Source organism: Kwoniella newhampshirensis, chromosome 13 (assembly GCF_039105145.1).
Source record: "Kwoniella newhampshirensis strain CBS 13917 chromosome 13, whole genome shotgun sequence".
NCBI classification, from domain to species: domain Eukaryota; kingdom Fungi; phylum Basidiomycota; class Tremellomycetes; order Tremellales; family Cryptococcaceae; genus Kwoniella; species Kwoniella newhampshirensis.
The window spans coordinates 531,002-552,770 of record NC_089966.1 but is presented as its reverse complement, the minus strand read 5'-3'; the positions used below and the strand labels follow the sequence as shown (position 1 = coordinate 552,770).

Here is a 21,769-nt window from a genome sequence, read left to right as displayed (position 1 = left end):
TTTCAGCCCTGGGAGACCTTCTGCCCTGCAGCTCGGTACCACGACTTGATCCTGGCCAAAGCGGCTGTGCAAGTTAGTGCATGAGAGGCAGGGGACCGTCCGGTACGGAGACCATAGCCGACCAACTCCCAGACCCTTACCTGCTGGGCTTACTACGACAACTTCCTTCCGCTACCGCCTCAGTTACAACCCTACCCAACACTGTTAAACCGGCGATGACCTCATTCGGACCGACGTCGCACACGGCTTCGTGCCAGTCAGGCGAGAATGGCTTATGGTGCTCTAACCCTTATGCGGCTTTAAAGTATGTTGGGCAATATTTAGCATCTTCCATTCTTCCCCGCTTCAACGGTTCAACGGTTCACTCTATGATCAAGTAGATACGCAGACGACAGGTGCACTTGGAGACAGAAGCAAATGAACGATCATTCGAAAGACTAGCCAGGCGTACATGCTACTTTCTTCGAAGTCACTTTACCGGAAAGGCGTTGACTGATCACCAAGACTATCGATGAAAGCCTCGAGCTTTGGCATGAGGTCGTATCTCCACTTCATAACTCATTCATCAACACTCTGCTCTTCGCATGTCTGACGCCTGGAGAGGCGGGCATTGACCTACCTTGTTCGAACAAGACTGAACCAGACAAGGAATTGGGTCAGCTCGGGGAATATGTCGCTCGTGAGGAGAGACAGTGGTACAAATGATCGGAATGACCTACAAGCTTGTCACGTCCTTCGACTTTGTTAGCTATCTCATCCCATTTGACTTTGGCCTGATCGTTGAACCAGCTCACGTCAGCGTTCGTGATGGTTCAGATTCAGGCTGTTCTGGCCGCTCCAGCAGACCAGAAGACACTTCTAGTACAGCTCATGACTCACTGGCAAAAGACTCATTGCGTCCCACAGCTCCCTCACTTCCTTCTTTGTCCAACTACCTGTCTTTCTCCCGTCCTTCGCTCCACTTCCACCAACTCCCGCCGGACGACCTTTTTTACCTGCTGTACGCGGTTTCTTCTCCTTTGAATCAGGAGCAGGAGAGAAAGAGGGTGATCGCTTGAGATTCTTTGTGGAGTTCTTGTTCTTACGTGGGGTCGGGGACGGAGATGGGAGATGATAGTCTGTAGACGAGCATGTGGGCATATCGCTGTTTCGAGTCATCTGGTTGGTGTGCGAGGTGAGTGAGAGCGAGCCAAGGACAGGCTTGATATCGTCATCGTTGTTGGACATCGGGGAGTGTTGCGTATCTTGAGCTCTCGGCGCTATCTATCGGTAACGATGAGAGCGAAGGGAGCAGGGATGATGATGAACGAGACTAATGTATGCCGCGACGATGGTCAGTCGATACCAATCATCACGACATAATTTTTCATTTCAATCCTGTGTGTACATGTGTGAATAAGAGTGTGTGCGGAGCGGGAAATGACGTTTTGAGAAGCGTTGTCAAGACCCATCCTTTCGGACTATAGCACGACAATGATCCCTTCTCACAACAGACTTTCTTTCAAACATAACTCGCTTTCTCCATCAAGACAATCCTTGTCATCCCACTGACGACTTGAACCACAATCCATTGCTCAACAGACCCATTTACGATGCCAGCAGTCAAACGAGAATACACCGATTCCGACTCTGATTCTGAGCTCGACACTAAGCCTTCCATTGCCCCTTCCCCCAAGAAAAGCATGGCATCCGCTTCGCCTAAGAAAAACACCCCGTCGCCCAAGAAGTCTTTTTCGAGTGGAGAGAAGAAGATGGGCTCGTGGAGTGGTGAAGAGCTGCAGTTGCTGTATTCAACGATGTGCCCCAAGAAGGTAGGTGAGTGCTCGAGTCTGATAGTCATCTCTGTGATCCCTCTCACGCTTGTAGTTCTGGAGGTGTCGAATTGAGAGCGTGCCAGTGAGCTGACGTGATCTACAGATCGGGGTCAATTGGAACGAAGTTGCTGGTCAGATTCCTGGACGAGATGCAAAAAGCTGTGCCAACAAAGTGAGTGACCTCGTCGTCAATGCACGTATCAGTATTCCAGAAACGCTAACGCGGGTATCTGGTGCTTGTGACCTGCAGTGGATGAGAATGCAAGGCAAGATCTGGCAGATGCTGGAGAGGATGGGTCAGTGAGGCGAGATCAAAGTCATCGGTGCATAGTGATATCTTTGCACCTCCATGTGAATACAGAGGTGTTTCATCATCGTTTTCTTTCTATTGATGGACATGCGACCAGTCTATGCCGCCGTTGTCGTTCATGCTCTACAACAAGCTAGCGCGAAGCAAAGACAACCGCAAGCATATGATCCTTTCCTTTTCCGCTGATTCGGCAGCAGTATGTTTCACCAAATCAGGTACGAAATATCTCACTTGACATTCCGCCTTGCTGTCTCAGGTACCCGGTCGTGGTTTTCAAGGTATGTCGTCACCCCCCATTTATTTTGGCTCAACCAAGTGCTGGCTCACATCCCGTCTGTCTTGAACTGTGGTATACCGTCTGTGCTCACTGGCGATACAGTAAGAGGTCACGAGCTGAGCACGACAAGTCCCCACGCATTGCAACCACGTTACAACGATTGCCGAGTTCTCTTATCAGTCCCAGGAAATTTCCATATCAGGAGTCCTGTAATATGGGGTTGCTGAGACATCCGACCGAATGTATTATATGTGAGACGCCTTCGGGCCACTTACACGAGAGGCAAACCCCTTCGTTCCTCCGGGCGACGACTAGCATAGACGCAAGTACCCTCGTGCCGTCTTCCTAAATTTCTGTAACTATGCTGCTGCTACCCGAGATACAGGCAGGATAGGATGAAGATGCAACTACTTCCCCCTCGAGGAATTTCAGGGAAGATACGGCCACCGATATCCGGGAGTCACCCACGTTGTCGTCCGGTTTCTGGGATTCTCGTTCCCTCATCCCGGGTTGATCTCCCCATACAATTACGCAATCATATTATGCAATTCCTGAATCCTGAATACCGGTCCTGGATCCTGAAAAGCGGTGTAGGAGGTCTGCATAAGAGGGAGAGAAGCGGGGAGGGGGTTGGGGGGAACATGCTTGTGCAAGTAGAATAAGGACCGACCGCACTGAAAGCGAAGCGATCTACACAGACAGCGAAAGATCGAGGTGGTGCTCTCTGATCTGGGAGGAGGAATTCCTGCTTCAACAGGCAAAGAAGGGGGTACGGAAGCTGGAAAATCATACCATGTCAACAGGGATGGCATAGGTCAAGTCCTGCACGCTGCGAGCACGGTTTCACTTCTGACCCGTACCACCGAGCAGGCTACCAGATAGAATACCTCGGTCCTGTCATAGTAGTATGTAGTGAGATGAACTGCGAGGGGGTAATGAGCTGCGAGGGGGTAATCTCTCGACGTCACGTAATTGAACTAAATCACGACACAAGGGGGGATCCTGGGGCAGTTTTTTTCCAACAATCAATATGCCCAGCGTCATTGGTATTGCATGAAAAGTATGAGCGGGATGGAAATGAACCTGGGGTGACTTTCTGGGGTTGTACGATGGAAGATGGGGGGATCTTCCACGGCATGCATGCATCTACTGGGGGGGGGATGAGGGGCTAGCAGCACCGCAGGTAAGGGGGATGGATCCAGTGATGACGCTTTGTCAAGGTATGTGTCTAAATGGAAAAACGGCGGCCCTCCTTGTTCAGGGTAAAAGAATCAACAAACGAGCCTTAGCCCGGTTTTGACATGACCATCCAAAACCAGCATGATTGTTTTTATTTTTATTTTTATTCTCATTTTCAGTTCAAGCCCACCCGGTCATCACCATACTCACCGTACCGTGCTACCATAACCACCATAACATGCACATAGCAACAACATTAATTACCTCTGCATCGTATCATCATCACTGCTCTGCAATTGACTCCTTTCCGATCCGATTGCATCCAATCCCTCCCTCTAGCAAAGCGGTGTAGACGGGAAGATATCGAGGTGAGTAAGCTGGTCCATCTCTTTGTCTCGGTATGGATGAGCAAAACAATGGTTGGGAGGGAGGATGGAGGGAAAAAAAAGAGGCATACGCTGTCTTGTCGGCCCGAAGAAAGACAGACTACATTGCTCTGTCCTTGTCAAGCAGAGAGGAAATACCATGTGGGCTGAGAAGGATGCATCGATGGAGGCGGTAGAGCGCAACGGACGGATGAGAGTCGCAAACGTGTGCCAGCGATCTGGGATCTTCCCAACCAGCCTCGGTCAAGCTGTTGAGCCCAACAACAATCACAGCCAAAAATGGTTCCTTTCATCACTGGACTCTTTCTCCGCTCGTTCTATCATAACGTCTTGGCAATCATGATTGTAATATCGCTGACCATCCGTCGTCCTTCCCATGTCTTCCCCGCTACAGTTTCCACGGATAGCTGTCCAAAACAACACGATCAATAATAATAGTAATCAGACCAGTGGAGACTGCGGATACACAGCATCGGATACCCCCTTCACCAGCGTTCCATCTCTCATTTCCATTTCCTTTACGAATCGTCTCTTTGTGCACTAGCATTTCTCATCGAGTCCGACCTTCGATCACGCATATATACATATCACTCGAATCATCGTCAAAAGCTTTCGCTCCTTCCACTCGGGATACCGTCACACCAATACGGATATTTTTACGCAAATCGACGCCATCGAAATCGGACAGTCGACAGGGATACGACTACTGTAGGAAATATCGTCAACTTGACTGCACGTCTGTTCGAGGTTCATCTGCTTACTCGCCACATATTTTCTTCGACTCTGGGATACAGACACAATGTCGTCAAGAGCGGCAGCTACGCCTAATGCTGCTACCCCGAATGCGGCCACTCCGGCTTCTTCCGTACGGGCCTCGGCAGCAGCTACGCCATCGGGATCCTCGGTGTCCAGTGCTGTTGCCGCTTCATCGTCAGCGCAAGCTTCGACATCGGCAAGCGCTTCCGCTTCTGCGAACGCGGCGGCCTCTTCAGCGACCAGCAGCAGTGCCGCTTTTCCGGCTTCGGCCTCGGGCTCGGGCTCGGGCTCATCCTCCCATTCCTCTTCTTCGGCTTCACAGTCCGCTTCTTTGATATCTGGGCAGATCGTAAACGCTACCTCGACAGCGAATGTTGCTGCTCTTACCGGCTCGACAGGACTCAGTCACGGTGCGATCGGAGGGATTGTCGGTGGTGTGGTTGGGGGATTGGTGGTTTTAGTCTTGTTATGGACTTGGTGGAGAAGAAGAAAGACGAGAGGGGAGAAGGTGCCACCTCCGTGAGTAATTGATCATTCCTAGCTCATTCCCCATTGCGCATCGCACCTACTCTGATGTGGCTGCCAGACTGACATCTTTCTGTAGACCACCTCGCGATATGGCCTATCATCCTCAATCACTGGGGAGGAATGGACCCAGCTCTATGGCGACTATGGGCCACCAGAGAAGAGCCAGTACTTATTCATCTCGTGAGTCGCCTTTGCTCTAGACTCCATCGCCTGTTGACTAATAACTCATATGCAGTCCTTCCGCCTCGAGCGTCATCAACATATAACAGTCACTCCCGCCAACCTTCTTTCTACACCACATACCCTATCGCCACACCGAGCTCCGGAAGCCATGAAGCGTCACCTCCAATGCCTCCTTCGACTTCTTCGGGATCATCTGATGCTCCTTCCCTCTCGACTGGAGGAGCCAACACTCCCGGAGGAGTCCCCTTAAGAGTCCCGGAAGATGTCGGAGAAACAAAACCAGTTCTGGCGCCGATCGTCACTCAATTGAGCAGAGACAACAGTGCCAGTAGCGGGGAGATGCGAGCTGGACCTCGACCGAGACATGTCAGCTCCATCGACAGATTGAGAAGTGACGGTCAAGGTGCGAACCGAGGACCTGACAGCGATCGAGCTTCATCACCTGTTTCGACTCGACCGACGTCGGAGATGGGACTTGACTTCAACTCTCGAGCTAATTCGCCTCATGCCTCCTTGAACGGTTTCCCGAGCCCAGGCTCTCTGCCGCGACCTATGAGTTCTCGACCTGGCGGTTATCCTAGACCCAGTTCAATGAACTCGCTCTCATCAAGCCGGTATCTGCATGTCGGACCGGCGGGACGAGCGCCACACCAAGGGAGACCAATACAATTAGAGATGCCCCGACTACTGGGTGCGAGACCCGATTCCAATGGAGATTTCTTCGGATCAACGGGGCGGTTCAACGAGGGACCGGCATTGGGGCTGGATGAGATGGGGAGGATGACCAGGTCATCGCGTTATCTGAATGAGCAGAGTAAGTTCGGCCGCCAATTCTATCCTCTCGTCTTTCAGCTGACACTGTCCGCCCCTCTACAGGCTATAGTACGTCCCCGATGCGAACTCGAATTCCTTCCAACCAATCACTATCAAATCGGTCGAATCTCGGTCCAGGAAGCTCAGATGAACACAGCGAAAGTCAACATTTTTCGACACCTCGGCAGGAACCAATCAGAGCCCCTGAACGAATAGCTGATCCCAGAACGGTTTTACGAAGACCATAGCTCTCGGAATGGATCGATGGGGATGTGGCAGCGTTAGCAGTCTATGGGACTTCAAACACAAAAAATGGACATTCATCTTCTTCACGTCGCAATGTAGTGTCGTGATTTAGCATTGTTTCTCATATCATCTTTTTTACCGTCCTACCTTCTATCTGTGTCAATATACACGTGTCAAATAGCATCAGATCGAGGAAGTACCTTTTTATCGCTCATTTATAGTGTAGTCGGTGACGGGTCAATAGTGGGACAGACCAGGTTGTAGGAGGAGTGAGTCGGATGTAGACTCACTTTTCAAAGGCGATTCATCGAAAGATGTACACTCTTGTCGTCACTCACACATGGGTGTAATCAATATGCATAGAAGTCGCAGGACTGTTCATACTAGTGAGAATGGATGTTTCGCAGCGATGACTTCAGATCGCTGTTGCAATCAATTCCGCCTCCCATGATCGTGAAACGCGTGTTTCGTTTCATCGTCAGCGCACTCAATTGCGTTTCGCGAGTCACCTTTCCTGTTTTCAATGATATTTCTGCACGTATTATTTGAGAATCGGCGTTGAACAAACCCGAATCACCATCTTCACACCACCACTACGACTCTCACCATACACAGAGCATACCCACTCTGTACGGTACCAGGACATCTCCGACTCGTGCAAGACTGACAAAATGACCGACACCCTCCCTCGGACCACCTCGAACCTGCTCCGCATGCCTCATCCCACAGCGTCCCCCCCCGCACAAGACAAGGATTCTGGAAGACCGTCTCTCGAAGTACTGTTGAACCAGATCGTCACGCTGACACTGGTGGATGGACGTGTGATTGTGGGACTTTTCACATGTGTCGATAAGGGATGTAATATCATCCTGAAGGAGGCTGAGGAGTTTGGAGGAGGAGTGAGCATGTTGGGTGAGACGAGTAGGCAGGAAAGTAGCGAGGAATTAGGAAGTGAGGTCGGGGATAAGAATGACGAGGTCGATCATGATGAGAATAGAGCGGACGAAGTGGGGAATGGGAATGGAACGAAGACGGAAAAGGTTCAGGATACGGTCACCAAAGCAGAAGTGGAACCGGAAGCAGAAACGGAAAAGGACGAAGAGACAGAGCTACTAGAACGATTAAGGAAGAACAGGGCAGAATACTGGCCTCGATCAGAACCGTTTGGCGGATGGGGAAGTGGGTTCGGTGGAAGAGGATTAGGAATGGTAGGTGTGAAAGGGAAAGATGTGGTGAAGATTGAGGTCGGGAAGGAGGTTTGGAGAGGGATCGGGGGCGAAGTCGATGTGTGAACTGGAGTAATTGGGCACAGCAACGGGGAACGAGCTACAAGGTGATGGAAGGCCAAAGACACTATTCGACATTGAGGAGGGAGGGCGAGTGGTTTGAACACTGCTTCTTCGGAAACGATAATCGAGTTGGGGTGAGCTCTGGTCGACGTACTAGATGCAAAGTCCTGATCGACGCAAAGCGGAGCTCAACTGATTCAATGGCATTCACAGGATCATGCGCACAAGTCACGTTCATCCCGACCTCTCCTGCTCTGATTTCTTTTCTGAATCGAGTGTGACCTCACCACCATCGGCGCTCGACATCGTCAATGAACAAGATTCATCGTCGTTGATGCGGTCGACGTTCATGTGTGAAGAGGAAAGAAGTCACCCTCTTTCCGATCAGCTCATCGAGGAACCGTGCGGCCATGTGGAAAACGACCTGGGATCATGCCCGACGAGACACTGAATACTAGAGCGCTTGAGCCCGCTCGCCGTGGCGGAAGATGTGAGACTTTGCATGTGCTATGCATTGCCACAAGGCCTCTTTGGCTGATGCCATCTATCTGTATCTGAGGTGTGAGCGTGAAGTCGCTGTCGCGTTTTGAGACGACTCTCAACGGACACGGTTGCGTCATTGCTGCTGAATCTTGAAGACCTCATCTATCACAATAATGGAATGAGCATGGAACTGAGGTAGATCGAGCTCGCCTCGGCGGATTGTCACCCTCAGACTCTCGGACAGTATCTCTCCATGCTCCCTTCCTTTCAGTGCCAATGCCGCAATCATCAATCTCGTCTCGCCAACTGTCACTTAAGGTCTGAGCCTTGGCCTTTGGAGATGGGATCACACAAAGGCATTGCATGAGATGATCGGAAGCAGATCCGCCCCGACATGACACCCCGTCGACCATCCATTCTTCCTTTGATGTCCATGACGTCGGGTGACGTCGAGCGTCTAGGGGCTGAAACGATGATTGCCCTCTTTTTCCACAAGGCGATGAGGACTTGACTCCATTCTCTAGCTGTAGACTCTGAGATATATAAACCGCTATTTCAACATGCATCTCGTTGATCTTGCGCTGCAATAATCTGCTCTGAGCTATCCGTTTTGACGTACCGAACCAATCCAATTCTATAGCAAGTTCTCACGATGCACGATTATGTGAGTGTTGACTTCCTCGTCGTCCATTCACTCATCAGATCCTAGTTCTTGTACACTATGCTGAACGTCCCTACCGTCACAGCAATTCGTCCTCTACATTTTCTCGCCCAAGGATCAGGACGCTTTCCGTCAAGCGTTCCAACAGCATTACGGTGAGTTCGGACATTCAACAACCATGTCATTATCCACTCACAAGAATCAAAGCTGAGTATCCAACCACGTCACTCACTCCATCTTGTTTTACCCCATGACCTACCTCACAACGCTTCTTGTGTCATTCACTGACTTATGAGTATAGGCGGCCACGCAAGCATCACCTTCGGCCCAGTCACACCTGACATGGAGAACATCGCCGCCAATCACCGCACCGACCGAGCAGTGACTATCAGCACGTCGCATCTCAAGGGCGGACAAATCGACCATCTTTTCTCTGCTGTCCAAGCAGCTGCGCACGATTGTGGTTCGGCCAGTGAGTACAGTATCCCTTCCTACGCGGGGAACTGTCCCGTGAGACAGAGCTGGTAGGCTGATCGTGGGGAATGTACACAGTGTGCCCCGTTCGTGATGAGAATGGTGAACTGGTCGATGTGAGGCAGAGCAGGTTCGCAAAGTGGAAGCAGAGCCTCCACGTCTAGGCTGGGACCTGTCAGGACCTGTCTTCGGAAGCCGAGCAGCTAGTGGGGCTTGTATCCTCTAGAGTCAGTTAACTGTGAGAACATGAATAAGCAGTATGCATACACGAGTTGAGCTGCCACCTATGAGCGAGCATGGTCTTGGGTTGCTACATTATCTTTTACTGTGCATTAATCGTCTCAATCTTGCCGTTGGAAGTCCCCTTCAGCAACGGACCCAACTCACTCCCCAATGTATCCCGTCTTTCCCCGCACATCATACCACTCCTCATACTCCTTCCAACCCCATGTCTTATCTCCGAAATCTCCACGAGCTCTCACGACATCCCTTACCGCTCTCCTTTCTCCTTGGTCTCTAAAACAATTGCTCCACCACTGATCCATACTGTCCCCTCGCATCGTCCCATGTTCAAATGACAGGAGACCTTCTGAATGAGCCGCAACGAAGTATAGGACGAGAGACGCCGCATGAGGTTGGAGAGTGGTGGACAGCTCGGAGAGGTGTTTAAGGATGCGGGTGAGTCGGAGCACGTTGTGAGAACGGGAACGGAGGTTGTCAACTGGGATGAGATTAAGGGTGATCAGCGCGATGATGCTGGACCAAAGGAATTTTGACAGGTCGATGAGATGAGGATATCTTTGCAATCAGGCAACCAAATCCTGAGGCGAAAAAATGGCGACACGCTCAGATGGAAAAAACGAGTTTCGGTCCGCTCACGTCTTTCTTTATGATTGGAAGCCGGTCTCAACTTTCCTCCATCGAAGTCGATTCCGTAGAACCCCAACATCTATCGCAGCCATTAAGGTGAGCCTTTGAATCTGCTTGAACGGGGCTTACAGAGTCCAACATCCAACGTACCATCTTGTAAGAACGCAGAAGTCGACCAAGGATTTTTGGATCTTGCTCCATCGCTGATATCTCGTGAGGCTCCAGTGGCTGAGCTCGTGGATTAACACCATGTTCTCGAATGGGGAAAAGCCCTATTGGACAGACAGTTATCTCGGTGTCAGCTCGTGGCTCCAGGGTTGAGACCATGGCTTCGTAGCTGACGGACATTGTATGTAGCCACTACGGATACAATCAGCCTCGGCACATTTCTCCTCTCAGCATTGTCCTGCCAGTAGCAGCCACGACTCACTGGTTCGCTTCCAGCTCGATATAGTCTCTGTCATAACTTTCCATGAATTGTTCGTACTTGAAATCATCAGGTTGGAGAGGAAGCTTGTTGCTGTAGAAGAGGAGATTGGACGAAGCGGCGGGATTCGGGCGAACGCTGGGATAGGAGTTAAGGAATTGGTCGATGTCTGAACAACCTCAAGGAAGAGTTGTCATGCGAATGAAAGAGTGCGAGAAGTGAACCAGTAGGATATTCATGATCTGAATCAGCTTCACTAGGCTCAGCCCCCAGAGGGGAAGGTATGAACGAGCGGAGGTGGATCATACACACCTCGTGGTCGACTCATCGTGTGCGATATGGTTAGAGGGCGTCTCTGGTGTCGGATGATGGTAAAGGCCCGAGTGACAGATACTGGATGCGCAGTTGACGATGCCAGAAACAGAAGACAAGGAAAAGATCGTCGTACTGAGGCAAGGATGGAGATGCGAGTCGAAATTGATCTAGTCAAGACTACGGTTGACATCACACTTGAGGTCGGACCTTTGTGACAGTTTGCCTTGATGTTCTTCCTTAGGAACAGTCTCGCAATGAGTCAGGTCGAGCGTGTCCTTCTTTCAGCCCTGTCCACACGCTGCTGTAGTTCGTGTTGTCGAGGACACTGTACTGGATACATACGAGATATTCTTGTATAGGTGTTGTATAGGTGGATGGATAATAATACCAGCGGTCAAGCTCCACTTCGCGAAGTAAGTGGGTCACGTGATGCGAGACTCCGCTGAAACTCGGACGTCCTTTGACAAAGTAGTCGCTTTCGAAAAACAAAAGGTCAAACTTCGCTCAACACCTTCTGGTCCAAGACTCGTCTTTGATAGTTAGACAAGAGGCTCCGACGCAGCTCGAGTCGCATCAATAGGAACTATACCACTGCTCCGATCACTGCTACCATGTCACTCATCCCTGCCTTCCGATCCCAGGCTTCCACGTCCTCCCTCACCCAGGTCGTCAGTCCTCGCGCTTTCCTCCTTCGTCCACATCTGCCCCTGCATGCTTCAGCGACCATCAGATTCGCTTCGACCATCCCTCCGAGTCCGGCAAAGTCTGTACAAGATGTGGAGAGGGAACTGGAGGAACAACGCGCGATGATCAATAGGTCGGCGAGGATGAATCCTGGTATGGATGTAACTTCGCAGGTCTTACCGGTGTTTGGTGAGTCCGATGCTATGTTCTGTCCGTCTTATCGGTATAAGAGAATGTGGAGGAGAGAGAGGGCGTTCATCAATTCAAGTTTCTCAAGGGATGAAGACGACAGATGTGTTATCTTGACGAGAGTTTGGATGGGATTTTTTTGGCACGACGATATGTGGACATGTCGTTGAGATGCTTCACGGGGCACAGAGGATGACTCACTGGGTTGGGGATACGGGTGCTGATCAGAAATGACTACTCAGAATCATACATCGATCCACCAAAGCCTATTACGTACTTTCTTAATCGAAGCAAGGACAGGGAGTACAAACAGGAGAGAAAAGAGAGAAGCAATTTGACCATCCAATCGTGAGTGCTTCAAGTCTCAAGTCTCAAGAGTAGTGTCAAAAAACTCCCTTCTCCATCTGGTTGTCAGGTCTTCATATGTCTGTCATGCTGCAAACACGCCTCTTCAATGAACCCTCCATCGTGTTTGCGCTCCTTGAACTAATCCCGATGTCTTCAGGGTTGCTGAGCTCATTGCCCGCGGTGGTATCGACCAATATCGAGATAGCTTCTGGAGGTGGTATGCTCCTGGACCAATGCGAAATGCTTGGATTTGGTTGAGACGAGATGGCATGTTGAAAAAGGAGTTGAAAGGCCTTTCAGAAAAGTATAACGAGTATATGAGGGTTCAAGCTTCGTGAGTGGTTACGACCTTGTCGAGTCTTGTCAACCTACACTATTCAAACACTCAGTGAGGCTGAGGACTTTAGCTAACGAGCTATCTCATGTGCAGAGGGACAATGGGCCAAGCATCTCATATAGCGAAGGACAATGCACTTAGCTTGGCACAGAGTGTGATCAAGGGTAGAAGAGACAAATTAACTTGGCAACTCGTCAAGGAGAACTCGAGACCTCGTCTGGTCTCTGCGCGAATGACCATCACGGATCCCAGGGATATGAGAATGGCAGCGCAGATGGTTGTGACCTTTGATACTCAACAAGTAGGTCAGGACTCTGGTGCTCTGCTAGCGTTGTCATCGGACTGTGCATGCCTTCGTCAACCTGTTCAAGCGCAAGAGGAAGAGGATGTAGCTGATGCAAAGTGGGTTTCCCCTTAGGCTCTGATAACGCAAAAGGGAAATGCTACTCCCACAAGACGGACACGGCGAGTCGTGGAACATGTCATCTTCGAGCGATTGATACCGGCGAGAGATAACTTCGGATGGAAGGTCAAGGGGAAGTTATTGGAGCCTAGACCCGAGGGTAAAGCAGAGTAGAGGAGCGGCTCATGAACAGCTGGGTTCTCGATCATAGATGATCACCATCAACGCACAAAACATGCATGGGGTTTTTGGACACTTGTAGATGAATAGCTGCCACCTTGCCACATTTGCTGTAATCAGGATCGACAACAGGCACGTGATGGTGACGTATCATTTTCGTCATTTGTCTGCGATATGTCGCCACTGATCTGAGCTGCAATACCCAGCCTGATGGGGTTGGGATACGAGTGCGTAGCATGCATGCATGCAGGGGGAAGCCCGTCAGATCTCTCGTATACCCAGGTCAGCCCTCATACCTGCACCTGTGGCCCAGAATACTCCTAAGGCAGGAAAGTCGATCTCACCCCCAGGTCTGATCGGTCCATACCTGTATTATTCGCGGGATTAGGTCATGTCAGCTGATCGAATGAGTTTGGATTTGGATATCGGAGCCCTATCAAATCCCCCCCGCTTGAGTGTCTACGCTTCCGCTACCGGAGCATCTACAGGCATCGCGGTCACAAGCAGGAACAAATATAGGTCAAAGATGAGATAGAGCGAAATGTCACGTCATACGACGTTTACTTGACCATCATCACCCGAGTCGCCGTAATCGATTTGCGACACGCAAGCGGATCATCGTTCCACTTGTCAGGTCACATATAATCGATCCACGATTCCATTCGCATTCATATCTTTCTTTCTTCTTACCAGGATACTGTCGTCATACACAATGCGGTACTCATCACTCCTTCTCCTCCCACTCGCCCTCGCGGCACCGACCAAACAATCCTCCTCCACACCCGAACTGTCTGTCTCACAATGGAGTCAGGTCCAATCGGGATTCGTAGACGGAGTCCGATCGCTCTCGTCTTGGTCTTGGTCCAAGGCGGAAGAGATGTTCGAGGAGATTGAGAGTCTGGAGAAGACAACCAAGGACGAGAGCGAGTTGACCATCTGGCAACAGCTTCAGGCGGATACCAACAGCTTTAGCAAACTCGTCAAGATCATCGAGGTGAGTACGGCTTGTGACTCGCCCACTAGTTTTCAGCTGACGGGATCGATGCTGTACAACAGTTTGAGCAAAAGTCGATCAAGTATCTTGATGACAAGGACTCTCAGATCACCTTTTTTGTGAGCAGCTTCGGCATGCTGCCATAACAGATCGGCTGAAATCCCATCTTCATCGTCAGGCACCAAACAACGATGCTTTGACCCCTCCCCACCACAAGCACGATGACGATGATGACGCCTTCGTACAGGTATGTTCGAGGTCTCCCACTTTCAATCAGCCTGTTGGAAGAAGCGGAGCTCACCCATGTCTCACCTATATAGCTCTTGAACACGCCCTCCTTGGCGTCTCTTTCCGCAGTCCTCGAGCGAGACCCATCCCTCACTGCTGCTGATGAAGGAAACCACGACGACGACGATGATGACGACGACAAGAAGAAAAAGCGAAAGGAGATCTTCAAGTTCATTGCTGGAAAGGTCCTCCAATACCATGGTCTCACCAAGGCCTACACCGTTTCGGAGCTGGCCCAGAACTCGACTATCGAGACCGCCCTCAAGGCCGACGATGGGAGCTACGCCAGTCTGCCCAGGAGAATCAGGATCGAAAAGTCCTTTGTCCCTCCTTGTTAGTTTACATGTTCTTGCTTCAGGTTTCGAGACATTGCAGCTAATCTTTCATTCGCCGGGCAGCTCTCAAGATCAACTTCTACGCCAAGGTACTTGTTTCCGACAAGAAGGCCCGAAACGGTTATCTCCACACCCTGAACCACCCGCTCATCCCCCCCGGATCTATCCTCGAAGAGCTCTTCCTTTTCCCCGAAACATTCTCTACATTGACCTCGAGTGTGCAGAAGATCCACGAGGCTCACCTTCTTGAGTGGAGGTATGAGCACTCGCACAACTCTTCTTCCCTAGAAGATCACAAGCACGCGGAACACGGTCACTTCCACGGTGCACCTCTTGCTACCCTCTTCGCCCCTTCCAATGCCGCCTTCCACCTCATCCCCGCGAAGCTCAAGTTCTACCTCTTCTCTCCCTTCGGTGAGAAGGCCTTGGCTAAAGTGTTGGCTTATCACTATCTCCCCAAGACTTTGCTCCTGTCAGAAGTTCTCTTCACCGAGAAGCACAAGTCGAGCGAGGTCGATAGTTTCGTCGATTCGGTAGGAGCATACGAGGTCTTCAACATCGCCGATGATCCTAGCTTCCACAAGGAGTTGGAAGTTCACACAGCTCTTCCCAACGCGACCCTCAAGATCGAGATTGACAAGACCAAATTTCTTCCGGTTGAGGGTGAGTTATCCTCTCTCACGATTGTTAGATTTCATAGTGCTGATACACCAATGGCAGGCGCTGTCAAGACCACCATCAAGGTCAATGGTGATTACGTCGAGGTGATCGATATCCCCGCCCGTAACGGTGCATCGCACGTAAGTCAACCTTTTCGAGCTTAAACTATCATCCCGTACTGACCGCTCTCCGGTCAGCTTATTGGCAAGCTTCTCGTGCCTCCCCACCACCACCACGATCACCATGGCGAGGACATCTCTTCGCAAGACTCTTGGGAGAATTGGGAGGAATGGCTTCCCGCTTGGGCTGATGAGGAGTAAACGATTTATCCCTTTTGCAAGCTCTGCATAATCCTAGCTATAACGCCACAAGACCATGTCATGCTGCCAACGGAAATGTAGTATAATGAGATCAGAAGTGTAGGATAGTCAGAAGTCAGATCGATGCACATCAGTCGTCTTTGGTACACTTGCAGGGTATCATCTCAAGGGAAGTTCCAGGTACCTACGTGAACTGTGAACCTAAGAGGAGTGTGATGATCAGTGGCGTTTATCCACCTTGTATTACTTCTTCCGATTGTCGACTGTCATTGTAAAATTCGCTGCAGTAGAAATACATACACTTCCGTATGTACATGATTGACCGCGGAGCGTGATCTCATAAGTGGTATGACCTGGACCACGTAAACTGAGTATGATCCTAGCCTAACCCGTGAGTCTAACCAAAAGGCTTGAAACGAGGAGAATGGAGCCAGGTCTAATGTGAAAAGGCAGGATAGTACAGTGAGGTGTTGTAGTCTCTATGCATGGTATTCGGCGAAGAACTTCTCCTCCTCCTGAAACCATAAGACAAAGGTCATCAGCACCCTCGCAAAGTGTGGCAGTTCGACATTTGGCATGAAAGTATAGAGTGTTTAGGTCGACTCCGGAATGAACATTCGCATGCTGGACAAAAGCGGACACGGAACGAGCGACAGAGCGACTGACGGAAGTGGTCTTGCGATCCCCTCGAATCCGACCATCGAGGTTGACCTTTGGAGACTTGATCCTATCTGCTTTGGGCATGTCAAAAGTCGTAGGAACTGTGAGGCACGAGTGATTCGGGATATTGCATCAGTACAGTGGTGTATTCACGAACAACCTCATGATGAACGCATTATTACCCTTCGTTGTGGTCGCATACCATCTCGATGCATCGATATCGAGGTCGTGGGTACCTTCACTTGCTTGCATCAATTAGTCATCCGAAGCATAAGAAGGGTGTCAGTCAATTCGTATGCATCTCGGCTTCCCGGCTTCGTGAGTTCAGACAGGTCACGTATCCCAGAAGTCATCAACAACGTTGCCCTGGAGGCGGTGGTGGTGAGCACGGAGACTCTGATGGTGAGCAGCAAGGCAGGAGACATTTATCAACACGGCGTCAAAAGCAAAAGTGAAACGTTGAGCCTCAGAACGCTGCAAGCCTGAGGAGTGACGTGTGATTTGAAACGACCCTTTGTTTCATTATCATTTCTAGACAGACGGAATCAAATCTGAAATGATGATATGATGGTGTGATCGCTACTTTATTTAGTTATTTATTTCGGAAATGATCTCCATCCTTCGACTCGGTAACTTGGGTGAGGGTGAAATTACACAACCTTTTGCTCTCTGTACATATATAATCTCAATCAACTCGTTCATTCTTCGGATCATCACCTTCTTCCATCCACACAGAGGGAGAGATTCTATTCTACCATCATGACCACTTCCTCTTCACCGGGGGACACTTCCCTCGCCACATCCGTCTACTCCCTCGAACCATCTTCCGCTGCAAAATCACCGACTTACGCTGAACAGTACAAGGCTCGAGCGGCCCACTGGCGATTCTCGACTCTCTGTGCATCGGTCGACAACAAAGATCAATATGGAGCTAGCTCTACTCCCATCTATCAGACTGCTACGTTCAAGGGAATGGACGGGCAATACGATTACACGAGATCAGGTAATCCCACGAGGGGTGGACTCGGTATGTTACAGCTGTTCACCGATCCGTAATCACTGGAGTGTAGCTGATGTCAATTAATTTTCTCGCACCACCCATAGAGAGTCATCTCGCAAGACTGTACGGTGCGACCCAAACCTTCGCTCTCTCAACAGGTATGACCTGTCTCGATACGATTCTACGACTTGTGAAGCCTGGAGAGACAGTTTTAGCCGGTGATGATCTATATGGTGGCACTAACCGGTTGTTGACGTATCTTGGAACGCACGGCGGTGTCAATGTCAAACATGTAGATACAACAAAGGTCGAGGCAGTGCTACCTCACCTCGAACCTGGGAACAAGTGAGTTTTGAGTCCCTTCTTTTTGCTCTCTGCTCTCTGGCCGTACGATAAAGACCTAACCTATAATTACCTCGATAGGGTCAAGATGGTCCTGCTCGAATCACCCACCAACCCTCTTCTCAAGATCGCGGATCTCGCTGAGATATCTACCGCTGTCAAGGCTGCTGCTCCTTCCGCTCTTATCGTGGCAGACAATACCATGATGTCTCCTTATCTCCAGCGTCCTCTCGAACTCGGAGCCGACATCGTCTATGACTCTGGTACAAAGTATCTCTCTGGCCACCACGACCTCATGGCTGGTATCATTGCGGCTTCTCGACCGGACGTCTGTAAGGACATTGCCTTCCTCATCAACTCCGTTGGGTCAGGTCTTGCTCCTTTCGACTCATTCCTGCTCCTGAGAGGAGTCAAGACCATGTCTCTCAGGATGGACAGACAGATGGCAACAGCCCAGCTTGTCGCTCTGTACCTGGATTCATTGGGTTTCCTCGTTCACTACCCTGGATTGAAGTCACATCCCAAGGCCGACATTCACTGGAAGCAGGCCACAGGTGCTGGAGCGGTTCTGAGTTTTGTCACGGATGATAAGGCTTTAAGCGAGAGAATCGTTGGAGGAACAAGACTATGGGGTATCAGCGTTTCATTTGGTGCAGTTAATAGTTTGATCAGTATGCCTTGTCTAATGTCGTGAGTTCGGCCTGATTATGACGGTGAGCCCAACTGACTGTACCACTTAGTCACGCTTCCATTTCCGCTGCTGTACGTGCTGAGCGAGGACTTCCCGAGAATCTCATCCGACTCTGTGTCGGTATCGAGGACCCTCGAGATCTCATGGACGATCTCGAACACTCCCTCCTCTCTGCCGGCGCCATCACGCCCAACTTGTCGTACACTCCCCTCTCTCACGCCAAGTCCGCCGAGCTCTACGCCACCGATCCCGAAGCATGGATCCTCGACCGAGCACGAGGTTTCAGACGTCCTTCAAGCAACGCCATCGACAAGCTTGTCAACGGTGTCAAAAAAGGTCTTGGTATCACTTCAGGACAGCGAAAGTCGATCGATCATGATATCGTTGTTTCCGCTCCAGGCAAGGTCATTCTCTTCGGCGAGCACGCTGTGGTTCACGGTGTGACGGCTGTCGCCACCAGTGTGAACCTGCGATGCTTTGCGGTCCTCTCCCCTCGATCGGATGAAAGGGTTGGCTTGGAAGTGCCCGATCTCGAAGTAGAGCTGGAATGGGAGATCTCTAAATTGCCTTGGAACCTCCTTCCTGTGCATAGTCATGGCCAAAAGCGATTGGCCGACAAAGAGCTGGACCCACCTCTTCTTCAGGCAATTGAGGGATTAGTCAATACTCATGTAGAAGTTGGCAAGACGGGGATAGGGTCATGTGTAGCATTCCTGTACGTGTACATGGTGATGGCGGGGAGTGAAGAAAACGCGTGAGTCTGCTATCCTGTTCTATTCACCTTCTTGTATTTCCTGCTCAAGCTGACTTCCCCTTGCCACAGCTTGGCGGTCACTTTCACTGCTTCGGCCAATTTACCCATTGGCGCCGGACTCGGTTCCTCCGCAGCGTACTCTGCATGTGTGGCTTCCGCTCTTCTCCTTGCCCACTCCCATATCTCAACTCCTACCGACATTACTCTCTCGTCCTCTGACACGGACATTGTCGATGGCTGGGCATTCTTGTCCGAGAAGGTATTGCATGGAACCCCCAGCGGTATTGACAATGCGGTAGCTGTCAGAGGCGGTGCTGTCGCGTACACTCGTGCGGTTGGTGGACGGACAGGCGGGTTGGATAGTCTTCACGGGTAAGTCGGCTGCGCCTTGGCGATTCACGCCGGTCCACTAATGTCCTCCTGCTACAGGTTCTCTTCCGTCCGTCTCCTCCTTACCAACACACTGGTGCCCAGAGATACCAAAACTCTTGTCGCAGGCGTCTCTGCTAAACGACTGGCTGAGCCCCACGTCGTCGACCCCATGCTTGATGCTATTCAAAGTATCAGTGATGAGGCACGAACCTTACTGAATGGCAAGGCTCATGTAGAAAGAAAGGAGCTAGTTGGCAGACTGGAGGTGAGTCTCACTTGCAAGCTAGCCAGTCCACATGCTGACGTGTAACATTCTGCAGACCTTGATCAAAGAAAATCACTCTCATCTCGTCAATCTTGGTGTCTCTCATCCTTCTCTCGACATGATCGTGGCTGCTACTGCTGCCGAGCCCTTCGGACTTGCTTCGAAACTGACCGGCGCAGGCGGTGGTGGCTGTGCCGTGACTCTCATCCCAGATGGTAAGTCTCGTTTTTTTGCTGCTACAAATGAGGAAGAGCTGACTTTCGGTCTGTGCCGCAGAATTCCCTCAATCGACACTTGATGAACTCATAAATACTCTTCAGGGACATGGCTTCCAGCCCCATCTCACTTCGCTCGGAGGACCAGGTCTGGGTATTCATACAACACCAGCAGCTAAGGAGGACAACAAGGTCAGAACGGGAGAAGAGGGTGAAGGTATGGTCATGCCTAAGCGAGCGGGACTGAGAGAAGCGGGAACAGATGGCTTGGAAGCGTGGGCGGAGAGATTGGGGGGATGGAAATATACTTAAGAGCTATCAAAACTTTCTTGCTTGGTTGGAAAATAGGCAGAAAGTCATATCAGGTATGTCGTCGTATTCAGGTGTATTTTGGTCTTGTAAATGGAGTGTACGATGTCACGATTGTCTCGTCATTGTATGTCTTTCACCGTTGATCATGACACGACTCCTCTACACTTGCAATTCGAGATCGTGATCATGTCCGTTTTGAGATTTCGAGGGAGATTAGGTCACAGAGGCACAGTACAAGGACAACATGGGTCAGATCGAAGAGTCGTTGTTGAGAAAGTGCTACGACAGTTGACGAGGATTTGGATCGTGACATCACCAATAATGGTCTCGATGAATCCTGGACCGAATCTATCGATCAGACAATTAGGTAGTGGATGTGGGTGTGGGTGTGGGTGTGGTGGTGGTCCTCTTCCTTTCCATTCATCCTGATACCCGTCCAGGTGGATGTATTTTGGACACGCTCGATCCGATCGAAAACGAACAGTCCGACCCGGCATGTAATGGGTCCCCAAGAGACCGATCCATCACCTGCCTCGAACTCTGATTCACCGTTTGATCTGTTTCAAAGAGGTACCCCATATCGCTCGCTCACGCCACAAGACGGAGAGTTGCATAAGCTGCTTCATATGGAAGGGACGGCCCTTGGGTAGATTAAAATCCTCAACTGAGTTACATGGAATGAGATGAGATGAGTTGAGATGAGAAGAAATGAGATGAGATCCGATCCGATCCACTTTTCGCAGTCAGCGGAGCGAGGGGATCTCAACTGTTCCCGCTTGCGATGCCAAATAGTAGTATTCAAGCTTCCTTAGACCTGCGACGCCAACGACTGCGATCCACCGAGGTAGTACGCAACGCAAAGTTTCATCTGGGCATCTCTCGTCATTGATCCCGTTGGTAGCAAGTCGAACAGGATCGACTCGACTCGACCCACATCGACAGTACGAGAGTAAACACATTCACGTTCCCTTCCATCGTTTCTATACCTGACCTTTGTCCCAGATTCCGTGCCGTGCCCTGGGTGAGAGGAACGTGACTACGTGAAGTTTTTTACCGTATGTTCCAGCGACCTGTTTTCCTCCTGTGAATGATCAGGGGGCGTGGATGGCGTATGCACGTGGCTTGCTTGCAAGGACGCAGTCAGCCAGCCAGTCAGTCAGTCAGTCCTGCCAACGACGCAGATCGACGTCGCTCTGTCCCGCATCCGATAACCGGGACCCGTCATAGGAAACAAGAACGACCACGCACATGACCGTGGCATTGCGACCTATCGGGTCTCACCGGAAACTTTTGCGCGGAACGGACAGCGGTCATTGCATCTCGTTATGCCCAGACCTTGACTTTGATTCGGCTTGGGGGAAAGGGGGAAAGGGGGAACGGAAGGGAAATCTTCGTCCCCATAGGACTGT

At 50.7% G+C, this 21,769-nt stretch overlaps 9 protein-coding genes across 9 annotated transcripts; 7 read left to right on the top strand and 2 right to left on the bottom strand.

Moving 5' to 3' along the window:
• Nucleotides 1-474: 474 nt before the first annotated feature.
• IAR55_006168 (uncharacterized protein) lies at nucleotides 475-1,227 on the bottom strand (the record flags this gene model as incomplete). The annotated part of the gene is made up of 4 exons (XM_066949255.1): nucleotides 475-549; nucleotides 620-634; nucleotides 720-773; nucleotides 880-1,227. 4 exons carry the CDS (start codon nucleotides 1,225-1,227, stop codon nucleotides 475-477), a joined length of 492 nt encoding a protein of 163 aa, XP_066800263.1.
• Nucleotides 1,228-1,592: 365 nt separating this feature from the next.
• On the top strand, nucleotides 1,593-2,118 carry IAR55_006167 (uncharacterized protein; the record flags this gene model as incomplete). The annotated part of the gene is made up of 3 exons (XM_066949254.1): nucleotides 1,593-1,811; nucleotides 1,918-1,986; nucleotides 2,065-2,118. 3 exons carry the CDS (start codon nucleotides 1,593-1,595, stop codon nucleotides 2,116-2,118), a joined length of 342 nt encoding a protein of 113 aa, XP_066800262.1.
• Nucleotides 2,119-4,765: 2,647 nt separating this feature from the next.
• IAR55_006166 (uncharacterized protein) lies at nucleotides 4,766-6,494 on the top strand (the record flags this gene model as incomplete). Its single annotated transcript, XM_066949253.1, has 4 exons — nucleotides 4,766-5,241; nucleotides 5,327-5,430; nucleotides 5,486-6,247; nucleotides 6,310-6,494. 4 exons carry the CDS (start codon nucleotides 4,766-4,768, stop codon nucleotides 6,492-6,494), a joined length of 1,527 nt encoding a protein of 508 aa, XP_066800261.1.
• A 669-nt stretch (nucleotides 6,495-7,163) lies between these two features.
• On the top strand, nucleotides 7,164-7,784 carry IAR55_006165 (uncharacterized protein; the record flags this gene model as incomplete). Its single annotated transcript, XM_066949252.1, has 1 exon — nucleotides 7,164-7,784. One exon carries the CDS (start codon nucleotides 7,164-7,166, stop codon nucleotides 7,782-7,784), a length of 621 nt encoding a protein of 206 aa, XP_066800260.1.
• Nucleotides 7,785-8,916: 1,132 nt separating this feature from the next.
• On the top strand, nucleotides 8,917-9,563 carry IAR55_006164 (uncharacterized protein; the record flags this gene model as incomplete). The annotated part of the gene is made up of 4 exons (XM_066949251.1): nucleotides 8,917-8,928; nucleotides 9,011-9,080; nucleotides 9,227-9,397; nucleotides 9,478-9,563. 4 exons carry the CDS (start codon nucleotides 8,917-8,919, stop codon nucleotides 9,561-9,563), a joined length of 339 nt encoding a protein of 112 aa, XP_066800259.1.
• A 219-nt stretch (nucleotides 9,564-9,782) lies between these two features.
• Nucleotides 9,783-11,024, bottom strand: IAR55_006163 (uncharacterized protein; the record flags this gene model as incomplete). Its single annotated transcript, XM_066949250.1, has 5 exons — nucleotides 9,783-10,120; nucleotides 10,279-10,348; nucleotides 10,420-10,606; nucleotides 10,700-10,865; nucleotides 11,009-11,024. 5 exons carry the CDS (start codon nucleotides 11,022-11,024, stop codon nucleotides 9,783-9,785), a joined length of 777 nt encoding a protein of 258 aa, XP_066800258.1.
• A 598-nt stretch (nucleotides 11,025-11,622) lies between these two features.
• Nucleotides 11,623-13,146, top strand: IAR55_006162 (uncharacterized protein; the record flags this gene model as incomplete). Its single annotated transcript, XM_066949249.1, has 5 exons — nucleotides 11,623-11,884; nucleotides 12,127-12,232; nucleotides 12,390-12,566; nucleotides 12,663-12,870; nucleotides 12,988-13,146. 5 exons carry the CDS (start codon nucleotides 11,623-11,625, stop codon nucleotides 13,144-13,146), a joined length of 912 nt encoding a protein of 303 aa, XP_066800257.1.
• Nucleotides 13,147-13,864: 718 nt separating this feature from the next.
• IAR55_006161 (uncharacterized protein) lies at nucleotides 13,865-15,749 on the top strand (the record flags this gene model as incomplete). The annotated part of the gene is made up of 7 exons (XM_066949248.1): nucleotides 13,865-14,146; nucleotides 14,209-14,265; nucleotides 14,325-14,393; nucleotides 14,467-14,767; nucleotides 14,833-15,432; nucleotides 15,490-15,569; nucleotides 15,627-15,749. 7 exons carry the CDS (start codon nucleotides 13,865-13,867, stop codon nucleotides 15,747-15,749), a joined length of 1,512 nt encoding a protein of 503 aa, XP_066800256.1.
• A 1,419-nt stretch (nucleotides 15,750-17,168) lies between these two features.
• Nucleotides 17,169-20,360, top strand: IAR55_006160 (cystathionine beta-lyase; the record flags this gene model as incomplete). Its single annotated transcript, XM_066949247.1, has 8 exons — nucleotides 17,169-17,436; nucleotides 17,514-17,754; nucleotides 17,833-18,441; nucleotides 18,492-19,196; nucleotides 19,266-19,568; nucleotides 19,626-19,833; nucleotides 19,889-20,048; nucleotides 20,110-20,360. The coding sequence occupies 8 exons, from the start codon at nucleotides 17,169-17,171 to the stop codon at nucleotides 20,358-20,360; spliced, it is 2,745 nt and encodes a 914-aa protein (XP_066800255.1).
• Nucleotides 20,361-21,769: the final 1,409 nt, after the last annotated feature.